Genomic DNA, 24202 nt, shown 5'->3' with positions numbered 1-24202 from the left:
AGTAGCATGGAGAGCTGCATCAAACCAGTCTCAGGACTGAAGACAACAACAACACGTTTGGGGGTCTTAGTGTGTCAAACATGAACAATTTTTCATGTTTGTTATCTTGCTTTCTCATGTGGCGAAATTTTTTATAAATATACCACTCCATCTACATTGATGAACCGAAACATTATGACCAATCCCATCGCGGGGCTGAGTGCCTCCTGATGGTGTTGCGGAGAGCCGCGCTGGATTAGCTGAGCGGTCTAAGGCTCTGCAGTCATGGACTGTGCGGCTGCTCCCGGCGGAGGTTCGAGTCCTCCCTCGGGCATGTGTGTGTGTGTGTGTGTGTGTGTGTGTGTGTGTGTGTGTGTGTGTGTTTATCCTTAGGATAATTTAGGTTAAGTAGTGTGTAAGCTTAGGGACTGATGACCTTAGCAGTTAAGTCCCATATGATTTCATTTCACACACTTTTCTTTTCTTCGTTCCGGACAAGTGACGCAGTAAGCAAACAATGTAAGTCGACGAGAGACGAATGGGCATTCATTACAGTGTAGATACGGACCGCAAATGCAGAAATCCACTGATACAAGCGGTTTTTACAAAGGGCACATCGTTGTAGCGCTGCGGCCGAAAACGAGAATCGTTGAAACGGCGAAGCTGCTGGGCTGTTTGCTTACTATTGTAGTAAGCACATATGGAAGGGTGGTGGAATAACGCGTAGGCCGTATGGTACCGGACGTCCATGTCTCATCACAAAACTTAAGACGCCGGAGGATCCCCCCGCTGTGTAATCCAGGATAGGTAGCGATCTGTGGCAGATGCGACGTCAGAGTACGATGCTGGAGCAGGCACAAGTGTTTCGAAGTGTACCGCTCAAAGTCCATTGTTGAACATGAAGCTCCACATCACAGGACCCCTACGCGTTCCAGTGTTGACCCAACGACATAGTCAGTTACGATTGTAGTTGGCATGGCATACTGAGTTTTCACCGTGGATCAATAGAAAAGTGTCGCCTGTCTTGTTACACCAAGTCGATAGTTGTGTCCTTATATGCCGTCATCCAGGCGAATGGCAGCTTGAAACGTGCACCGCGCCACAGATGCAGACCGGTAAGAGCAGAATTGCTATTGGGTACATTGAGTCTGGCTTCTGAGACGTATGGTAGTACTCGAAGATACCATGACAGATGTGAACCACGTGAACATTATTGCTGGCTACCCTCATCCCTTCATGGTTGATGTCTTATCTGATGGTGATGACAGCTTCCAGCAAGATAACAGACAAAGCCAAGATCATGCTCAAGTGGTTTGAGGAGCATGAGAGTGAACTCTCATTGACGTCTTAGCCATAAAATGTCCCTGATCTGTACCTACTGACACGCGTATTGGGCGCCAGTGCATGCCCACAAACCATCGTCCCGTAATTTGGTGGAATTTGCTGAGCCATGAATAGACATATCGTACCAAACACCTCTGGAAACCTATCAAGGACTTATAAAATCCATAACAAGAAGAATCGCTGCTGTACTGTGTTTGGAAAGTGGACCAACACGCTATCTACAAGGTTGCCATAATATTTTTGATCATCGATGCATATTACGTATGTTCTATCTTTCGTGTCGTCGATCATTGCCTGTCATTATTCCTATCCAATAATGTCTCTGCTCCTTATAAATTGTCAAACAGTGTGAATTTTTGTTACCCATCTTTTATTTGCTCCCGGAAAGGAGAAGGCTGTTGCTTGTGGAACTTCGATCTATTCAGCCACGCCAGTCTGTTTGGAATTGGGCCAGTTGGATGCCGATTCGGGATAATAACTTGTCTCACGGCCTGTTATTTTTCAATTTGCGTGCTTCCGCAACAGTACTGTCGCGGCAACAAGAGCTCAATGTGGGCCTGCACGGAACGACATTGCTTATTCGTCAGTGGTCTGTGTATTCTACAGCAAATACGAGCTTCATCAGCGCACTCATTAATGCATTGAACTCTTTGAGATGAATGTAAGCAACAACTTCATATATTTCTGGGTACCTGTATGCATTTACTTCATGATCGTCTGTCAATAATACGCGCTCTATTCGGAAAATAAAGTCAGATCGGTGGCGAAATGGAAACCACTGTGAAAATGAAAAATGTTTGATTTGCAAGGGTTAGCTTCACCTTCCAGCGATTTCTCTACATTGTCGCTGCTCCAACTTAGGCATTTGTTGAAGCATTGTACCAACTTTCCAGTACCCTCGTCATGGAAAGTAGCCACCAGTGCTTTATGCCAATTCTGTACTCTGGCCTACAGCTCGTTGTCTGTGCCAGACTGTTGTCTTCATACCAGCAGTTCTTGTGAGCAGAGATGAAGCTCAGGGAGAGCCAGTTGCGGGCTGTATTGTGGGTGATCAAATTCTTCCCACCGAAAAGCTGCATGCATGTCTTCGTGCCCTTGCAGAGTGCAGCCGAGCATTGTCATAAAGAAAGAAATGCATGTAATTTATGTTATGCGGGCTGCATGACATCAGGCGAAATCTTTCGCCAGGCCCTCATACTTGGTGGAGGCACTATTTTCTAGGCATCTTTAGGTGTTCACCCTGCTCTCACTACTGAAACGAGCGACATGCCGCTATCAACGGGCATACCAAAGACAGCAGCCTACACATCTGTGCAAAGCTTCATCAGACTTTCACTGTGGTTTCCATTTCGCACTCAATCGGAACGTAGATTCCAAATAGCCCTCGTAATACAAGAAAATACAAAATTTAAATAAAATGGATAATTATGAAAAAATTATGTGGACAAACTTTTATTTTTCTGTGCCCTTACGTAGTCACAGTGAAGGACGCGCAGCCCACAGTACTAGCAAGTCTGTGCATCCTTGTGATGGAGGGAAGGCGTGCCCTAGGTGCTCTACGAGACTGTCTGAGTATAACCGGGATGAATGAAAATTCCGTTCAAGAGTAGCAGCACTGTAGATAGTACGCCAATACTTATTTACCTAATATTTCGAAGATATTTATATCAGCATTTGAGCATAAATTTCTTTAAATTAAATGTCTATGAATATTTACTGTGTCGCATGGTACAAAAGAAATGCCATAACTTGTTAGTAACCCTGCTGAATTTCTTCTAGTTGATAATAGACGCTTTAGGATGATGGGTTCGCTTCGCTAACACTAACAGCAGCAGGACATTCTTCTTTCTTATCTCAGTAGGAAACCTAGTGGAGACCCTGTTATGTACTATTTAATTCGTTTGTATCATATTACAGAGTACCAGTTGGCTTGCAATAGTTCTTTATTTAATCAATAAGTTAGCAAGCAAGGAGACAATGTGGAGAAGAAATAGAGGCATTAACCCAGAAGGCCTAAAGGAGCTGGCAATGTGAAAGATAAAACAGAACCAACGCAAAGCTTCGCACAACTCCACAGAGGTTACTAAAACTGAGTTAACGGAAAATTATGAATTCACTTACATTATGGCGCACAAATATTTTAATTTACCTTCACAAGAGTTTCATAAACATTTAGCTTGTAGCATATCGACGCGTAGTTTCTTAAATCTGTCTCTCGAGAATTCGGTCAGAGAAACTCTAAGGAAATACAGATGGATGGGCCAGCAGGAACACCAGAGGAGACATAACATAATTCTGAAGAGAGAGGACAGATAGAACCAAGGTATCAAATACTGGAAATTAAAAACATCTGAAAGCAAACGTAAGGCTCCAAGAGAACGACCAAACGGTTCTCTTTCTCATCTTTCTGGGTACCATTGAAATAGAAGAAGGGAAAGCTTGTTGATTGTCCTTCATCCATCTAACCCGTGGTGTACGAGTTACAGGTATCTGCAGGACACCGCGTGGCACCAGTATGTTTCAAAAAGCCGCGCCCAGAAATGCAATTTTTCAGTGCGTCATCTCTGCAATTCTATCGTTCACAGAGATAAGGGATCAAATGTTTTGGATAGCCTAGCGAAAATTTGTACACCTAATAAAAGAACGGGTATACTGTTTCTATCCTGCAGTACAGAGTCTAATTTTATTAACATTATACACTTCGTACACCCAGGAAATTTGAACAAATCAGTAGGTGTGGGCCACGAGGGGCTTTAGGCGGCTTATAAAAGCATAATTCGTTCATGGGTGTTTCCTGAGGAAACCGTAAAATACTGTTTTTAGTCGTTTTTATTCCGTGGGATGCAGTTATGTAATTGCTAACCACAGCTAGATATTTATCACATGTACTAAAGATGATGTTCTCTGGAAATTTTCAAACTTTTTTTCGATATCATTATCCAATACTGAGGTCCAGAGGTTCAAATTTACCGTACTTACGCACGCAAAATATGCACCTAATATCCGGTTAGAGGGATAAATGTATCTTTAACTGCCGTAGAAAAATTATTTCATCACACGAAATTCTTTGTACCTGCAAATCAAACATCACATGTTCTGGTTTACTTTGACTGTGGCCCACAAATGTTGTGCATTTTTATGTAAAGTAATTTATATGTGTAAAAGTGTATAAATGTCTCGAAGTATATAAATAAACTACAAGTAATTTACTGGCCTACAAAATTCATTTTATATAAACCGTAAGAAGGGAATCAGCGGGAAAATGCTCCTTTCAGAGCACAGAAAAGGCAAATATGTTCCTCTTTAAAAGGCTATGGCCGCGCGGTTAGAGGCGTAATGTCACGAACTGCGCGGCGCCTCCCACTGGAGGTTCGAGTCCTCCCTCGGGCATGGGTTTGTGTGTTGTCCTTAGCGTAAGCTAGTTTAAGTAGTGTGTAAGTCTAGGGACCGATGACCTCAGCAGTTTGGTCCCTTAGGAAATCATACACATTTCAACATTTGAAAAGATTATGACAGAAAAGTGGGGAATCAGCTGCCTCACTCGGCATTCAGTCTTTCTCGCCAAAAATTTTGGCTTGTGAACGTATTCGCGGTTTTTGGTACTGAAACAGAGCACCAGAAAGGCAGTGGTGATGGAAGAGAGAGGAGACAATGCCAATAGACGAGAAAGAGGTAGGGGACAGAAAGAGACGATGTTAGTGAGAAAGAAGACAGTGGCAGTGTGATGTACTGTAAATAAAAGGGAGAAAAGGAGACAGCTGGACAGAGACATGTAGAGACAGTGATAGTGAGTACTAAGGCATAACTACGAAGAGAGACTGGATAAAAGAATCTTCCTGGTAGATTAAAACTGTGTGCCGGACCGAGACTCCAACTCGGGACCTTTGCCTTTCGGGGGCAAGTGCTCTACCAACTGAGCTACCCAAGCGCAACTCCCGCCCCGTCTTCACAGCTCCACTTCTGCCAGTACCTCGTCTCCTACATTCCAAACTTTACTGAAGGTTCCGAGTTCGAGTCTCGGTCCGGCACACAGTTTTAATCTGCCAGGAAGTTTCATATCAGAGCACACTCCGCTGCAGAGTGAAAATCTCATTCTGGAAACATCCCCCAGGCTGTGGCTAAGCCATGTCTCCGCAATATCCTTTCTTTCAGGAGTGCTAGTTCTGCAAGGTTCGCAGGAGAGCTTCTGTGAAGTTTGGAATGTAGGAGACGAGGTACTGGCAGAAGTGGAGCTGTGAAGAGGGGGCGTGAGTCGTGCTTGGGTAGCTCAGTTGGATGCGGATGACACGGATTTCCCACCTCCATCTGATGCGGAAATGAGATCTGTTCCTCCGTTAGACCAACACTAAAATGGGGGAAGTTTCTATGGCGACTACTGCGACTTCTATGGACTTCCAGCATCCACCACAACAATCTTCACCAGCTACGACCCTATCGGCAGCTACTATCAATACTAATAATATCGGCTCCCACGCTAAACTTCAACTGCTCCGTGACACGCTAAGAGCAGCGGACATCGACATCGCCCTGTTACAAGAACTGAGGACAGCAACTTGGGCTGGGTGTTATGGATATGAGACGTACGCCGCCCCTGCAGCTATGGAACACACAGGCGCAGCCATCCTCCTCCGAGAAGGGATTGCAGGTTCCGATGTCGCAGACCTCCCAACAGCGCGAGGGGTGGCCATCACAGTTGACGGACTCAAAATCATTAATCTGTACGCCCCATCGGGCACTGATAAACGGAGGGATCGCTCCCAGTTCTACGTAGAAGATATCACACCTTTATTCCTCGGCCGATACGATCATCTCATCGTAGGTGGAGATTTCAACTGCGTTCTCGAGCGCACAGACCAATACCCCCATTTCACCACATGTCCGGAACTTCGCTTCCTCGTCCGCCGCCTTCGTCTCCTCGACACTTGGCGAGTGGTACACGGCGACCGCCCGGGGTATACACACATTACGAGCCACTCCGCCAGCCGACTTGACAGAATATACATCTCTAACGCTCTAAAATCAGTTCTCCTCGACGCGGAACGTTGGCCGTCTGCCTTCTCGGATCATGACATCTACATCTGTACCATGAACCTACGTCGACAATCTATATGGCGCAGTGCAGGACCTTGGAAACTCAATGTAGCACTACTGCGGGACCCTGAATGTCGACAACAGGTCACCGACACGTGGCACACCTGTGTTCAACGAATTACGCGTTACGAGACCACACTGCAGTGGTGGTTGCTGTGCGCCAAACCGGCCATCCGACGCACATTGACACACTATGGCAGAGCCAAAGCCAGGTGGAATCACCATACAACTGATTTCTACTATAGCGCTCTACGTGAACTCATGGATCAACCTCCATCCCCGGATCGTCTAAAAGAAGCTCAACGCATTAAGGCGAAGATTTTAACCTTGACCAGATGTCGTCTAGAGGGAGCTATTATACGAGCACGCAGCCAAGATAGGATTAACGGTGAAGAACCTTCTATGCATCATATTATTCAAAATGTTCGTCGACGCCGACAGGCTTTAATGACAACTTTAGACTTACCTGATGGACGCCGGCTGATTTCGCAAGCTACCATTGCGGATGCATTCACAACGCACTATAGACTTTTATATCAAGAGGTACCTGCCGGTGCAGAAGCCATTGCTGAGGTTACCCAGGAGACACTTGGTACTCTAAACGCAGCAGCTGCAACCCTCCTGACTTCTGAAGTGATCAACGACGACGTCCAAGGCGCTGTGGCTAAAGGGTCTCTGAATCGATCTCCCGGCCCGGATGGTTTACCTCTCGAATTTTACAGAACCTTCCAAGATTTGATGATGTCACGATGGAGGGACACGTACTGGGAACTTTTGTCCGGCGCGGCGAACCCGCCACCAATGTTCATGGAAGTCTTACTTATACCAGTCCCGAAACCCGCAGGAGGAACACGACTCGACAGTTATCGGCCGATCACGTTACTCAATTCCGACTTCAAGATTTTCACACGCCTTCTAGCAGTGCGACTCAAACATGTCTTACGAGACATTGTTTCCCACGAACAAACATCTTTAGGCGGCGATCGTAATATACAGACAGCGCTCAGTGAATATCGAGATGTGATCGCTGTGGCAACACATTCGAGGCTGCCAGGCGCTTTAATCTCCATCGACTTCAAACAAGCGTTTGACCGCGTCAATCATGTATTCCTGAACGCAGTGATGAACCGAATGGCAATTCCCCCGACGTTCACGCAAGTGGTTATGCGGCTCCTTCGTGGAGCAACGTCCAGACTTCTCGTCAACGGCAGACTTACAGAACCTATACGGATTGAACGCTCAGTACGGCAGGGTTGCCCCTTGTCGACGGTGCTTTATGCCATTGCGATGGAACCACTCATTTGCGGATTACGGCGACGTTTGACAGGTATTCCACTCCGGGGTCATATGTTCCGCTGCCGAGCTTACGCGGACGACTTGGCCCTCGTCGTACGTTCAGCGGCCGACGTACAAGCTGCGATGCAGTGGATTACCCGTTACAGTGAAGGGGCAGGGAGCGCTATGAACGTGGCAAAATCATGCGCCATGAAGATCGGCCGCGGCCTTCCCGCAGACAGCGTCGTCCCATTTCAACTGGTGGACACTCTTCGCTGTCTCGGGTTGGTGTACACGCGAGACATTCGTTGCACCTCGGCGATCAATTATCGGGCGCTGCTGCAACGCATCCGGGCCAACATACAAAATCACATTCTACGCCCGCTGAATATGTGCCAGAGAGTCACCTTCGTCAATAACCATCTGGCAACCCGGATACCCCATATAGCGCAGATTCTGCCCATCACTGCGACAATGGCGGCCAGATTACAGGCGGCTTTCGGCTATTTCATTTGTTCTGGACACATATTCAAAGTCCAATATGAAGCTCTCACCTTACCGAAGCGGGATGGTGGCCTCGACCTGGTTAATGTGAGAGCCAGGACTACGGCACTTTACACCAATACTGTGCTCCGGTTATGGAAAAGCCAAAATGCTAGTTTTACTGGAATGTTGACCACCGAGCTCGCACCTGTTTCGAGACGCCCACCGACGTCTTAGGCGCACATCCCACCTCCGATATCACATATCGGCCGTTTCTTTTTGGAGTACAGCTACATATGCACCGATCTCCCCAGGACCAGGAAGACGACCACCCGCGACATCTACCGCCTTCTGCGAAAGTCTCCACCACGCAGCCCCGCCGAAACACGTCAACCCCAGGTTTCATGGCCTACAGTTTGGAAAACGATCCACCAACCATATCACACCACTGACACCACCTCTATGTGGTACCTTCTCGTCAACGGCAAGTATACTGCAAGACAGAAACTGCATCGTATCGCACTGGTGGACTCACCCCTGTGCCTCAAATGCAATGTCGAAGATACAGATTTACATCGTTTTGAGTGTGGGCCAGCAGCACCTGTCTGGACCCTCGTACAGAAGATTGTGGCTTTCTACCTCCGAGTACCACCACATCATGTTTCTCCTACTATAATGATATGTCCTGACACGACCTACTTTCCACCGGCTAAGTGGCACGCCGTCACATGGATCAGTGGCATGGCTGTCAACTACCTCTTCCGGGACGACATCGTCGATCCGGCGGACTTCTGGACACGCCTCCAAGTACGTCACCACACCCTTCGCCGACATCGACACTATCGGGCCACTTTCGCGAACTATTTCCAGAGTATTTTCACCAACCCGCCTCAGAGCTGGAATCTCAACGATCATTGCCAGCCAAGACTGGACGATCCCACGTTCCCCTTCAATGGTCAATGATAGAATTCGTTTTGTTCTGATGGCGCGCCAAAGTGGAGCATGGCGCGGAAAGTATTCCTATTTTATTTCACTTCTCTTTTCTCCTCCTCTTCTAAGTTTTTTTCTCCTTATACATGTTTATCCCTTTCACACATAGCTCTCTACCCTGCAGCCTATTTGTTTTTCTTTCTCCTGTGCTCCCCCAGAACAAAAACAAAAAAGACTAAAAAAAAGTTTGCTGCTGATGGTGAAACTGTATACTCCTTTATGTTAACAAAAAAAAAAAAAAAATAGAAGGCCTTTGCGGAAATATAGCTACCTCTTATGTTTTCCATTTTCAAAGGGTATTGTGTTATTTTATGAAGAACGTCGTCTCTTATTTTCATGCACAAGAGGTTTTTATAAATTTTCTTATTTAAAAAAAATGGTAGAGCGTGAAAGGCAAAAATAAATAAATAAAAAGAAAAATATACAAAAAAAGTTGGTAGAGCATTTGCCCGCGAATGGCAAAGGTCCCGAGTTCGAGTCTGGGTCGGGCACACAGTAAAAAAAAAAAAAAAAAAAAAGTTGGTAGAGCACTTGCCCGCGGAAGGCAAAGGTCGCGAGTTCGAGCCCCGGTCCGGCACACAGTTTTAATCTGCCAGGAAGTTTCATATCAGCGCACACTCCGCTGCAGAGTGAAAATCCCATTCTGGATAAAAGAAGTTAAAATATTGTGTTTTAAAAGAACAGAAATGTGTTCACATGCCAATATTTTTGATGAGGAAAGAGAAATGAGACAGCTACTTCCCCACTTTTCTGTCGAAGTCTTTTAGGGAAAAACATATTTGCCTTTTTTGTAACCCGAAAGGAGCTTTTTTCTCTGGTATAAGTTGTTCCAAAATCTTCATTCTTAAATATAGAGAACATTTATAAGATATATAATTTATTCTAAAATATCCAGCCTTTAATAGTGGCAAAATTACCTAAGCAACTTTGATCCCATTTTGTATATTAATAATAGCTAGTTTTAATTTGTAATAGTGAGAAACTAACGTGATTTAGATGATATTACACCAAAATTGTCTCATATCAGCATTTAATTTACACTGAAGCGCCAAAGAAACTGGTATAGACATGCGTATTCAAATACAGATATATGCAAACAGGTAGAATACGGCGCTGCAGTCGGCAACGCCTATATAAGACAAGTGTCTGACGCAGTTGTTAGATCGATTACTGCTGCTACAATAGCAGGTTATCAAGATGTAAGTGAGTTTCAACGTGGTGTTATAGTCGGTACACGAGCGATGGGACACAGTATCTGCGAGGTAGAGATGAATTGGGGATTTTCCCGTACGACCATTTCACGAGTGTACAGTGAATATCAGGAATCTGGTAAAACATGAAATCTGCGACATGGCTGCGGCTGGAAAAAGACCCAGAAAGAACGGGACCGACGACGACTGAGGAGAATCGTTCAACGTGACAGAAGTGCTACATTTCCGCAAATTGCTGGATATTTCGCTGCTGCGCTATCAATAAGTGTAAGCGAGCGAACCATTCAACGAAACATCATCGATATGGGCTTTCGGAGTCGAGGTCCTACTCGTGTACCCTCGATGACTGCACGACACAAAGCTTTACGCCTCGCCTAGGTCCGTCAACACCGACATTGATGATTGGAAACATGTTGCCTGGTCGGAAGCTTCTCGTTTCAAATTGTATCGAGCGGATGGACATGTACGGGTAAGGAGACACATGAATCCAGGGGCCTTGCCTGTCAGAAGGGGACTATTGAAGCTGGTGGAGGCTCCGTAATGGTGTGGGGTGTGTGCATTTGGAGTGACATGGGGCCCCTGATGCGTCTAGATACGACTCTGACAAGTGACATGTACGTAAGCACCCTGTCTGATCACCTGCATGCATTCATGTATATTGTGCATTCCGACAGGCTTGGGTAATTCCAGCAGGACAATGCGACACCCCACACATCCAGAATTGCTACAGAGTGACTCCAGGAACACTCTCAGTTTAAACACTCCCGCTGGCCACCAAACTCCTCAGACACGGACATTATTAAGCATATTTGGAATGATTTGCAACGTGGTGTTCAGCACCCACACGTAGTCTTGCGGATTTGTTGACAGACCCGCAAGATTCATGGTGTCAGTTCCCTCCAACACTACTTCAGGCATTAGTCAAGTCCATGTGTTGAGGCACTTCCAAGTGCTCGCAGAGGCCCTACACGATATTAGACAGGTGTGCCTGTTTCTTTGGCTCTTCGGTGTAGTTCTTGTATTTCTAACTTACCAGTATATTTTGAATTGCCAGCTAATTCTTCGGCAGTTGTCTACCATTTGTTTAAGAGCACATTAGACTCCGTAACACTAGAAAGTAGGCACCTAAGCCGTAAACTAGGTCGTGTAAAACAAAACAAAATATGAAATTTAGGCAAAAACATGTGTTTTCTTAAGTAGTAACAGCAGAATGTTTACCACATTTCAGAAAGATGTATAGTGAAGCCGATCATGATAAAATGTAGTCCCCTGGGGCTTACGGAAGTCAGACCTTCCCGGTTACAAAGTCATTTGGAAAGAGTTATTCTGAACATATGTTATTCGGGTAGAGATTATAAAGACACTGGGTGCTACGACGTGAAAGTAAGAGAGCAAATATCAGTGAGAGAGGGCAGCATGTTAAGAGGAAAAGATAACACTTTGGAGTGACGTACATTGGAATGACCGTCACAGGGAAATCTAACTTCCTAGATACATTAACAGTAAATGTAGCTGTAAGATGATGATATCAGAGAAGTTTTTCTTCTAATGTTCTTGATTATAGGAAAGCACAGGATCTTGAAGAAAAGGTTGCGGAACTGGAGAGTATAGTTTGAAAGGGTATCACCGGACATTCTAAATTGGTAAGCGATGAAATGCCAATTTATGTGAGATAACATGGTGCAACAAGAAGTTACACAGCAGTGTTTCACACCCTGGCCCCATTAAGAGATTCTGGGATAACATGCATTCCAAGGGTCATCGCTGGATTACCTGACTTCGTTTTCAGTGAGACTCCAATGTGTCTTTGATAGACTTTCGCTAACAGAGTTTTTCCTACAGTAGTTCAGAAAGATGGATAGGGAAGGATATTGAGGGAAAAGATGGGGATACAGAGAGGATGGCTTCAAAGGGTGTCATTAGCCAACCTGGTTTAGTAAGTTCAAATGGTTCAAATTGCTCTAAGCACTATGGGACTTAACATCTGAGGTCATCAGTCCCCTAAACGTAAAACTACTTAAACCTAACTAACCTAAGGACATCACTCACATCCATGCCCGAGGCAGGATTCGAACCTGCTACCGTAGCAGCAGCGCGGTTCCGGACTGAGGTACCTAGAACCGCTCGGCTACAGCAGTCGTCGTTTAGTAAGTATAAGAGACCAATTTTCATAAGAAACTTTGAAGTTTTAGCACCTGAGGACGTCACACAGCAGAGTTGTGGGCAAGTTGGCAATATTGATGAGGTTCTAGAGTGATGTCTGCGGCAAAGATCATAAGTGGAGATCGTGACTCAGTGATCGATGGGCGTCCAATGGATGCTGGGTAGAGTTTCTATGGACATACTAGTGAGACAATGATCCCAGAGAACGTTTTCCTGCAACGGTCCAGAAACCAGGTGACACTGGAATTTTGAAGGAAAGCTGAGGGCGTGCTGGATAGTTTCGAAGGACATTATAATCTGTTAACCAATGAGAAGGCAATTTATTTCAGAAAATATGAAGTTGCAGAGTGAAAGGATCTTACACAGTAATACTGTGCCCTTTGATGTCGTTGAGGAGGCTCTGTAATGAGCTGCATGTCTTCAAGGATGAATATGACTCAGTGATCAATTGGAGTAGCGTGGGTGTTCAATACAGTTCACATGGATACGAGAAAATTTCGTTACAAAGGTCGATAAAGAAGGACAGGGAAGAATATCTAAGTACAATAAGAGGGTCTGGAATCATAACTTCAAAGGCAAAGATTGCGCAATCTGAGTTGGTAAATGATGAGAGCCAATTTCTATAAAAGATCTAGAGAAGTTGGATCTTGAATGGGCTATCCAAAAGCGTTGCGCAAGTTGACAGCAATGAACAGATTCTGAAGTGACATGAACTAAAAACGTCATCACTAAAACTCTGACTTATTCGTCAATGGGAGTATACTGAGATGACGAAAGTCATGGAATACCTCCTACTATCATGACAGACCTAGTAGAGTAGTAGCTCAATGTGGCATGGACACAAAAAGTCGTTGTGGCATGGACTCAACAAGTCGTTGGAAGTCCGCTGCAGAAATATTGAGGCGTTCTGTCTCTATAGCTGCCCATAACTGCGAAAGTGTTGTCAGTGCAGGAGTTTTTGCACGAACTGATCTCTCGACGGTGCTCCATTAATGTTCGATGGAACTCATGTCAGGTGATAATGGGGGTGGGGGAGCAAATAATATACTCAAACTGTCAAGAATGTTCTTCAAAGCAACTGCGAACAGTTGTGGTTCAGTGACATGAGGCCTCGTTGCTTGGGAACATGAATGGATGCAAATTGTCTCCGAATAGCTGTACATAAGTATTTCCTATAAATATCGGTTCAGTTGGACCGGAGGACATAATTCATTCCATGTAAACACAGCCCACACCATTATGGAACCACCACCAGCTTCCACAGTGCCTTGTTGCCAACTTGGCTCCATGGCTTTGTAGGGTCAACGACACACGTGGACTCTATCATCAGCTCCTACCAACTGAAATCGCGATTCATCTGACCAGGCCACGGTTTCAAAGTCCTCTAGTTTACAACTGATATGGTCACGAACCCAGGAGATGCGTTGCGGGCGATGTCGCGCTGTTAGCATAGGCACTTGTGTCGATCCTCTGCTGCCGTAGCCTATTAGCTCCAAATTTCGCAGCACTGTCTTAACGGATGCGTTCGTCATACGCCTCATATTGATTTCTGTGGTTAATTCAAGCGGTGTTACTTGTCTGTTAGCATCGACAACTCCACGCAAACGGCGCTTCTCTCGATTGTCAAATAAATGCTGTCGACCACTGCTCTGTCCATAGTGAGGAGTGGTTTAGTATTCTCGGCACACTCTTGACTGTGTGGATCTCAGTATGTTGAATTTAGCAACGATTTCCGAATTAGAATGTCCCACGTGCCTAGCTCCAACAACTAATCTGCTTTCAAAGTGAGAAACTGTTTTGCACGAATCACCTGAGTAATAATCACCGCTCCGCGAATGCGCTGCTCTTTACCTCGTGTACGTGATAATACCGCTATCTGTATATGTGCGTATCGATATCCCATGACTTCTGTCACCTCAGTGTGTAATGGGTCCTGGATACAGTGAACGCGTATATACAGTACTTACGAGATCATGATGCTAGAGAGAGGTTTCCTTCAGCAGTCTAGGAAAACCAGACTGTAGGATGCTGAAGAAATGCTGAGGGCCTCGAGAATGGTTTAAAAGAGTATCACGACGGGGCTTTCCATAATAACTACGCACCCTCCGACTCAGAGTTGCAGTTTTAAAAGTTTTGGCTGGTTTCGTTGTCTAGGGTATGGGATACGTAGTTGCCGCTTTACAAGCCGCTTAGTCTACAGTATACAATATTAACACACACATGGATAGAATGGTCAAAGGTTCCTATCACTCGGCAATTGCGAATGTACTGTAGAAATTTATAAATGAAAGATTGCGATTAAATAAAATCTGCAGCTACTATCTTAACGACTTTAAATGATGAGTTCGATAGTAGAAGTCCTATTGAGAATGCGGTATATTATTGTAAAACACTTATTGTTGTCGATGGTCCAGCAATTATATAAAATATAAGTTGAATAACAGGGATACAATAGATTCCTACTGCACGTAATTAGTTATGAACAACAACATCCACTGTCCAAGTCTCTCCGGCAACTCCCGTCGCGCCTTCACGTCCAGCACTCTCCGTGTCCTGTCTCGTCCTTCCCAATACCCTTCACCCGAACTCGCTTCCATCCGGTCTCCCCATTCACTAGCGCTGTGGTTGGCTAGAACGCTCGCGCCATGTGTTCATGCCAACGCACCGCCACAAACATAATGAAACCCATTCGAAGTACTGGATTTACATTTAAATAACTTGAAATTACGAAAATATTCCTACCGCTGGACCATAAATACAGTCTAACACACATTATTAGATACATAAACAAATTAAATAAACATATATCAAATAAATAGAACAAAAGGTAGGCCAGTAGCCTAAATTCTCTGTGCTTTCTATAACACAGTAAATATTTGACCAATTTCTTCATAAGTAGTATTTATCGGATATAAACAAAGACACAGATGAATAAATATATTTATAAGCATGCTGTAACTGTGGAGTACTTATAGCCTGACGCAATCGATAGTAATCGGCCACTTTGACCTCCAATAACTCATGTACTATTTAAGTTACATGCCTGTAATTCATACCAATTTAGGTTTACACTAATAGCTTTCTAAAGACACATAGATCGTAGAAACCGGATGAACTGTTTAGATTTTGGAAATTCGTCTCTGGGTGTTACCTATATAATTTACCGTCAGATACTAAACTTTAAACTAATAATTATATTGAAAATCTGATTACACCATCGGAATCCTCGTGAAAATAATGGTAATGTACATGTTTCTTCTTGAGCTATCATGATTCATCTGGCTACTTTTAATTTCTATACGAAACGTGAAATATCTGCCATTAAGGTTTCACAAAGTCCGCCATCTTTGGCACTCCCGGCATACACTTCTCCTTCATCGACACAAAGCACCGTCCTCGTCACAGCGAAATTCCCAGCCACGCGGCTGGACCATGCGCTGGGGCTACCCCTCTCGTCCGGCAACATAAGGCACAACGTGTTTGCTGCCGGGCCCTGGCTGGCCAAGTGGCCGCCCCAAATGCTAATGTAAATTATTTCCAGGGTGCCACAACTCGCCCGTTGCCTCATAAGCAGATATTCTAACTTGGTAAGCAGCGAGAAGGCAATTCATGCAAAAATATTTGAAATGCATGTCTCAGAGGAGGTTACCAAGTAAAAGTGCACGTTTTTATTACATTGAGGAGCCTCTGGAGTGACATCCGCTGGAAGGGTCACCACTGAAGAATTCCCTGGCATGTATTCGTGGCCGGCCGGAGTGTCCGAGCGGTTCTAGGCGCTACAGTCTGGAACCGCACGACCGCTACGGTCGCAGGTTCTAATCCTGCCTCGGGCATGGGTGTGTGTGATGTCCTTAGGTTACTTAGGATTAAATAGTTCTAAGTCTAAGAGACTGATGGCCTCAGATGTTAAGTCCCATAGTGCTCAGAGCCATTTGAACCTATTTTGTTTTGTATTCGTGAGTTATGATGCTGCCTGCCATCGCTGGTCCAGAAGGACCAGGAATGTTGAAGGAAAAGAGGAGAGCCTGGGAAGGAGGAATGTCACTTGACAATTTGATTTTGTAACGATGGGAGATTCCTTGAGGCGCTAGCGCCTGAGGGGTTAGCCAGCCAGTTACCTTGGTGACGTTGAGGAGCACGGCGTTGAACATGAGCGCGTAGTAGCCCCAGACGGAGAAGCGGCTGACGAGCATCATGAGGTCGGCCCAGGCGGCGAGCACGGCGAGCGCAGCGGCGTGCACGATGAGCTGGTGGCGGGTGGACACATCCATGTCTGCCGGCTGGCCGACCTCGCCGGCCGCCGCCACCAGCAGCACCAGCGAGCTGCAGCCCAGGTTGAGCCAGGTCTCGCTCTCACGCAGGTAGTGCCGCGGGTACATGCCCACCTGAGCCAGCCCGTGCAGCAGCAGCGTCACCGAGGAGACCAGAGCCACTCGCCGCAGCGCGCGCTCCACGCTGTTCTCCGGTTGCTGCACACATACACAAGAATGTGGGGCGTCGATAATCTCAGAATTGCAGCGCGACTACCCTCAGGGGAGCCATTGTACCACTATTGCACCCAAACGTAGACTATACTAAAGCTACCGAAAATTTGCGCTGATGCACAGTAACTGCTGCTGAACAGGAAGGTTTGTAATTAAATGTGGGGTCCCACAACATTCTATCTTGGGCCCCATATTTCCTAGCACCTTTGCGCTGAGAGCAGTCATTTTACTGTCCTTTAACTAAAACATACAATCTACTAATTCTAACCAATATGTGCTCTGCTGTTTAGACACCACTGCTGAACAGCAATAAGAAGGCTCGTATTTAACTGTGTGGTCCCACAAGGCTTCATTTTAGGACCAGTATTTTTTGAGCCATTACCCAAAGAGTAGTCGTTCTACTACTGCTCTTTGACTACAATATATAATATTCAAATGCGTTCAGTGAAAGATGATCTAGGCCTTCGAAAACCAGGCGTTTATCAAATTCCCTGTCAGTGAGGAAAATCATACATTGGGGAGACAGTCCGCACTGTAGGAGAGGTGCTGCGAACACAAGCGCCATAGCGAATTACGCCAGCCACTAAATCAGCCGTGGCTCGCCATTGTATAAAGACTGGCCATATTATGCACTATGAAAAATCAAAAATACTCTGCCAATCCTCCTACTTCTGGGACTGCGTTACTAAAGAGGCCAAAGAAATCCGACTACAGGACGATCTAATTAATAAAGACAGCGGCCTTCAACTTAGTCAGTCTTGGAACCCTGCGCTCAGCCTGGAGAGAAAGATGCGGTCATAGAGATCGAGGACCGCCCCCAACGGCGGCAGCAGGAAGACTGCAGACCCCAGTTCAGACCCAGGCGCCGCTTCCTCCATCACCTCCAGTAGCCGCCGCGCCGCCCGCACCGAAGACACCAGGAGAGAAACGGTGGAGGGGGTAACGGCTACTATATTATAGGGCGCTGGGAGGAACAGCACAGCATTCGTCAGGAACCGCCTGAAGATGGCAGCGTGTAAGTCTGCCGAAATGTTATGGAGAAATTACGACGCTACCCGGTCGGATACCCGAGAACTGTTCAAATTGGAAACACGGCGGGAAAACTTCAGATCGCATGTCAACTGCAGAGTGCTACAAGGTTCTGTTTTAGGGCCAATATTTTCTAGTGCGTTTACCCAGACAGCAGTCATTCCACTGCTCTCAGATTAACATACACAATACCCTAATTCGACCCAAACATTTTCTGATTTGTTAGTTACCACCACACAGTAGTAAGATTCCTTACTAACCAGTTCACCAGACGAACAAAAGTAGTAAGTTACGAAAAGTTTCTCATGTTTAGGATACGTACGTTGCACAGTTTCTCATGGATACCTCGAAGCAGAACAATGTAAATACAATAAAACTCCCAAACGTGTTGTTGTTGTCTTCAGTCCTGAGACTGGTTTGAAGCAGCTCTCCATGCTACTCTATCCTGTGCAAGCTTCTTCATCTCCCAGTGCTTACGGCAACCTACATCCTCCTGAATCTGCTTAGTGTAGTCAACTCTTGGTCCCCCTCTACGATTTTTACCCTCCACGCTGCTGTAACGTATCTAAATTTCCATTATTTCTGCTTACATCACGACCTTAAAGTAAAACAGCACGTGGTCCAGAAAGTAACGTTCCTAAGAACTCCATCTGATGGTAATCCTGGAGTGCCTCGAAAACTAGTTAATGGTATAAATCGTATCAAATTCAAAAAGCGACTGGTTGCATATTATACCTACATAAAACATTATCGCTATCGACAATTCGCACATTAGAGTAGTTATGAAGGTATGTTCAACCAGTCAGTATTTCAAGTGACACATGAATTAATGAATAAAATTAGATCGAAAAGTAGTTTACTTGCACCGTTATTTTCGTTTAAGAATAAATAAGAGAATGGCGATAATTATTCCTGGTATTTTACAATAATCTCCTCTGTCTGTGTGTCTGTCAACTTGAGTTTAGCACTGTTCGACATTAGCGTAGTCGCATTAGTTTAGATTCTCTTTATTTTATATCCTCATCTGTAAATGTCGGCCGGCCGGAGTGGCCGCTCGGCTTTAGGCGCTACAGTCTGGATCCGAGCGACCGCTACGGTCGCAGGTTCGAATCCTGCCTCTGGCATGGATGTGTATGATGTCCTTAGGTTAGTTAGGTTTAATTAGTTCTAAGTTCTAGACGACTGATGACCTCAGAAGTTAAGTCGCGTAATGTTCAGAGCCATTTGTAAATGTCGCTGTGAAAAACGTCCACTGCTCCAAGAAACTCGTAGCTGCTAATACTCCTGCAGACAGAGAAGTCGCACCGTTAGAAAATGCTAGTGAAATGAGGGAAGAGTGCAGACGACTGACGCTTGGTGCGGGCATTGACACCTAAACCTCAAATCATACAAATGCAACGTACTGCGAACAAATGGACGGAAAGTCCCTAGGAGTCAATCATCCCTGGTGCACATAACCAGCGAAAAGACTATGAAGCTCACATGGACGGTGAGTAACAGTTATTCCTCTCTCCCACCTTTGTCGACCACAGCTGGAAAGAGAGGGAATGACAAAGTTACAAAAGTACCCTCCGCCTCACACAAAGATAATTTCCGGGTTACAGATGGAGATGTTTATGCTTCAAATTATGTTTACACTGAGGTGATAGAAGTCATAGGATAGCGATATGCACATATACAGATTTGTCAGTGCTAATAGATAAGTGACACTGCGTGAAATAACAGCAGATATCAACGTGGGACTTAGACGAACGTATCCGTTAAGATAGTGCCGTGAAATTTGGCTTTAATGGGCGATTACAGCAGACGAACAACGAGAGTGACTTTGTTAACAGCATGAATGACATCGCCTGCAGCGCCTCCCCTGAGCTCGTGACCATATTGATCCTAGACATCTGGAAAACTTTGGCCTGATCACATGCGTCCCGATTTCAGTTGGTAAAGCTGATGCCAGGGTTCGCGTATGGCCCAGGGCTCACAAAGGCATTGGCACAAGTTGTTAACAAGGCACTGTGCAAGCTGCTGGCGGCTCCATAACAATGTGCGCTGTGTTTGCGTGGAATGGACTGTGTCCTCTGTTCCAACCGAACCGATCATTGCTTGGCACCTGAAGACCATTTGGAGCCATCATGGACTTCATGTTCCCAAACAACGATGGAACGTTTTGGATGACAATGTGCCATGTCAGCAGGCCACAATTGTTGGCGATTGGTTTGAAGAACATTCTGGACACTTCGAGCGAATGAGTGTGCGACCCAGATCGCCTGACGTGAATCCCATCGAATACTGAAGGGATGTAATCGAGAGATCAGTTCGTAAACAAACTCCTGAATTGGCAACACTTTCTCATTTATGGATCGCTATAGAAGCAATAGATCTCAGAATTTCTGCAGGGGACCTCTACCACGTCGAATTGCTGCAGAAAGAGATCCGAAGCGATATTAGGAGATACCCGACGAGTTTTGTCACCTCATTGTATGGTGACATAAAAGGGAAGTATTACATCATTACCCTTAACAGTTAACCGTCCTCTATCAGACTGATACAGCAGAATTTTCATACCTATGGTATATCTGATTAAAATTTCATCGATTTGAACTTATTTCCAGTAGGGAAGAGTGTTGTACCTTGGTACATTTCCAGACTTTCGCCTCTAGCCAGTCCTGTAATAGAAGTTTTATATATTTTCTTATCCCTTTTTTATATTATGGCAACGGCCTTGCCGCAGTGGCTACACCGGTTCCCGTCAGATCACCGAATTTAAGCGCAGTCGGGCGTGACCGGCACTTGGATGGGTGAACGTCCGGTCGGCCATGCGCTGTTGCATTTTTCGGGGTTCAGTCAGCCTCGTGATGCCAATTGAGGAGCTACTCGATCGAACAGTAGCGGCTCTGAACAAATAAAACCATCATAACGACCGGGAGAGCGGTGTGCTGACCACACGTCCCTCTCATCTACATCCTCAGCTGAGGATGACATGGCTGTGGGATGGTCGCGGTGGGCCATTTGTGCTCTGCAGACGGAGTGCTTTTTTTTCTAAATGATGGCATTCACTCTTCATGTGCTGTAGTATTTTTCTGAAAGTACAAAAAATTGCTCCAGAAAATTTACTTTGTTTTCCAAATTTGAAAACGTGTTTCACTTCACAGCGCTGCAATAGAGAAATTATTGCCAGCACCGTATTTGATAGTCTATCTGTTAGATTATTACTCTTTTACACGCCCACAATTAGAAAGTTAAATCAAATTAAGCAGAACTGCTACATAAAAACAGTTGCAAGTTAAGTACATTTTGTAAAGGAAGCTATTGGAAATTAACACAAACTTCAGTTTTCAAGACGGGTAGAGTTGTTAAGATATCAAAGAAGGTTAGTTCATTTGCAAGTATCCTCTCCTTCAAGGTACAAGATAGTTTAGGACCGACGAAATATGGCTTAGCTGTCCACATCTTACATAAATTGTTCGCTACTTACTATTTAATGAAGGTAAATTATGTGAAAAATTATATATTTTTTCATGTCGTTGGGACTCAAAGGGTAAAATTTCTTCTTACGCTTCAGATGTGTCAAAGCGTACCACCTTATGCCATGTTGGAACATCCATTTAAAACATACAGCATTTTAGTCATCAAAACATTTTGCATTTGAAGAATTAACAGTACATTTCATATACATGGTGGTCCATTGATCGTGACTGGGCCAAATATATCACGAAATGAGTGTCAAACAAAAAAACTACAAAGAACGAAACTTGTCTAGCGTGAAGGGGGAAACCAGATGGCGCTACGGCTTGCCCCCTAGATGACGTTGCCATAGATCAAATGGATACCAACTGCGATTCTTTAAATAGGAACCCCCTTTTTATTACATATTCGTGTAGTACATAAAGAAATATGAATGTTTAGTTGGACCACTTTTTTCGCTTTGTGATAGATGGCGCTGTAATAGTCACAAACATATGGCTCACAATTTTATACGAATAGTTGGTAACAGGTTGGTTTTTTAAATTAAAATACAGAACTTAGGTACGTTTGAACATTTTATTTCGGTTGTTCCAATGTGATACATGTACCTTTGTGAACTAATCATTTCTGAGAACACATGATGTTACAGCGTGATTACCTGTAAATATCACATTAATGCAATAAATGCTCAAAATGATGTCCGTCAACCTCAATGCATTTGGCAATACCTGTAACGACATTTCTCTCAACAGCGAGTAGTTCGCCTTCCGTAATGTTCGCACATGCATTGACAATGCGCTGACGCATGTTGTCAGGCGTTGTCGGTGGATCACGAAAGCAAATATCCTTCAACTTTACCCACAGAAAGAAATCCGGGGACGTCAGATCCGGTGAACGTGCGGGCCATGGTATGTGTTGTGGTTGGCAGGAGAGCCAACACTGTGTAACTAAAGGAGGCCGAAATGCACGCGTTTTAGCTCACGCAGGCTGGCGTGAGGTCTGGAACATGACAAGGGAGTTAGAATTGAGTAGCTGGTGGAATACTTAACTTTAATCCATTAATGTCGAACGTCGCTCTTGACATTACATGATTTACAATATCAATAGAAACTGATAATGGCGCCTTGCTAGGTAGTAGCAAATAACGTAGCTGAAGGCTACGCTAACTATCGTCTCGGCAAACGAGAGCATAGAAGTCAGTGCACCATCGCTAGCAAAGTCGTCTGTACAACTGGGCGAGTGCTAGGAAGTCTCTCTAGACCTGCCGTGTGGCGGCGCTCTGTCTGCAATCACTGATAGTGGCAACACGCGGGTCCGACGTATACCACCGGACCGCGGCCGATTTAAAGGCTACCACCTAGCAAGCGGGGTGTCTGGCGGTGACAACAGTATGGTGCTTCGACGACCAATCTACCTGTCATGAAATATGGTATTCAGTACCGCTTTAACTACACGAGGGTTATGTGCCGGACATCTATCATGTTGGAAGTACATCGCCATTCCGTCATGCAGTGAAACATCTTGTAGTAACATCGGTAGAACATTACATAGAAAATCAGCATACATTGCACCATTTAGATTGTCATCGATAAAATGGGGGCCAATTATCCTTCCTCCCATAATGATGCACCAAACATTGACCCGCCAAGGTCGCTGATGTTCCACTTGTCGCAGCCATCGTGGATTTTGCGTTGTACAATAGTGCATAATATGCTGGTTTACGTTACCGCTGTTGGCGAATAATGCTTCGTCGCTAAATAGAACGCGTGCAAAAAATCTGTCATCGTCCCGTAACTTCTCTTGTGCCCAGTGGCAGAACTGTACGCGACGTTCAAAGCCGTCGCCATGCAATTCCTGCTGCATAGAAATATGGTGAGGGCGCAATCGATGTTGATGTAGCATTCTCAACACCTAAGTTTTTGATACTCCCTATTCTTGCGCAATTTGTCTGCTACTGGTGTGCGGATTAGCCGCGACAGCAGTTAAAACACCTACTTTGGCATTACCATCTGTTGCAGGTCGTGGTTGACGTTTCACTTTTGGCTGAACACATGCTGTTTCCTTAAATAACGTAACTATCCGCCGAACGGTCCGGACACTTCTATGATGTCGTCCAGGATACCGAGCAGTATACATAGCACACGCCCGTTGGGCATTTTGAACACAACCCCCTTCAAGCTAAACGAGTTTCGTTATTTGTAGTTTTTTCGTTTGATGCTTATTTCGTGAGATATTTGGCCCCGTCACTATGAATGGACCACCCTATATATAGCTGTAATATATTACACAGCACTCCAATGTGTAGAACACGAAATATTTACAAATGCTGCACAAAACATAACCTCACGTCTAACAACAGTAAGAATTGTAGAAAATGGTGGAAACTGCTTATGGCAGTCTCTAGTGCACGTTCCTTTATGCGATTCTAAAATCAGTAATTATACTGAAGTACACACCAAAAAACATCATGCGTTCTTCGTACACTTTCCTTTAGGTTACTTCACTATCCTCTATAGAATAATGGTATTACTATAGATTAAAATTGTGTCGTCAACTGATGGTTCTTGGAAGTGCCTAAAGTTATTGGAACTTTCAGGTGGAGATCAGAACACATACACGCGCACTTTATCACAATCTTTTAGACACTGAGAAAGTTTGAACCTTTGACATTAGTGACACTGGAGCATCATA

The 24202-nt window shown here is 44.9% G+C and overlaps 1 protein-coding gene across 1 annotated transcript in view; it reads right to left on the bottom strand.

Annotated features, from left to right (window-relative positions):
- LOC126285315 (transient receptor potential channel pyrexia-like) overlaps nt 1-24202 on the bottom strand; it is a 252608-nt gene that overhangs the window by 44326 nt on the left and 184080 nt on the right. The window contains exon 10 of the mRNA XM_049984615.1: nt 16655-17005. Within this exon, the coding sequence (XP_049840572.1) occupies nt 16655-17005 (351 nt within the window). The remainder of the gene's footprint in view (nt 1-16654; nt 17006-24202) is intronic.

The sequence above is a fragment of the Schistocerca gregaria genome, chromosome 8, assembly GCF_023897955.1.
Source record: "Schistocerca gregaria isolate iqSchGreg1 chromosome 8, iqSchGreg1.2, whole genome shotgun sequence".
NCBI lineage: Eukaryota > Metazoa > Arthropoda > Insecta > Orthoptera > Acrididae > Schistocerca > Schistocerca gregaria.
The sequence above is the reverse complement of the archived record's forward strand: the minus strand, read 5'-3'. Positions and strand labels throughout refer to the sequence as shown.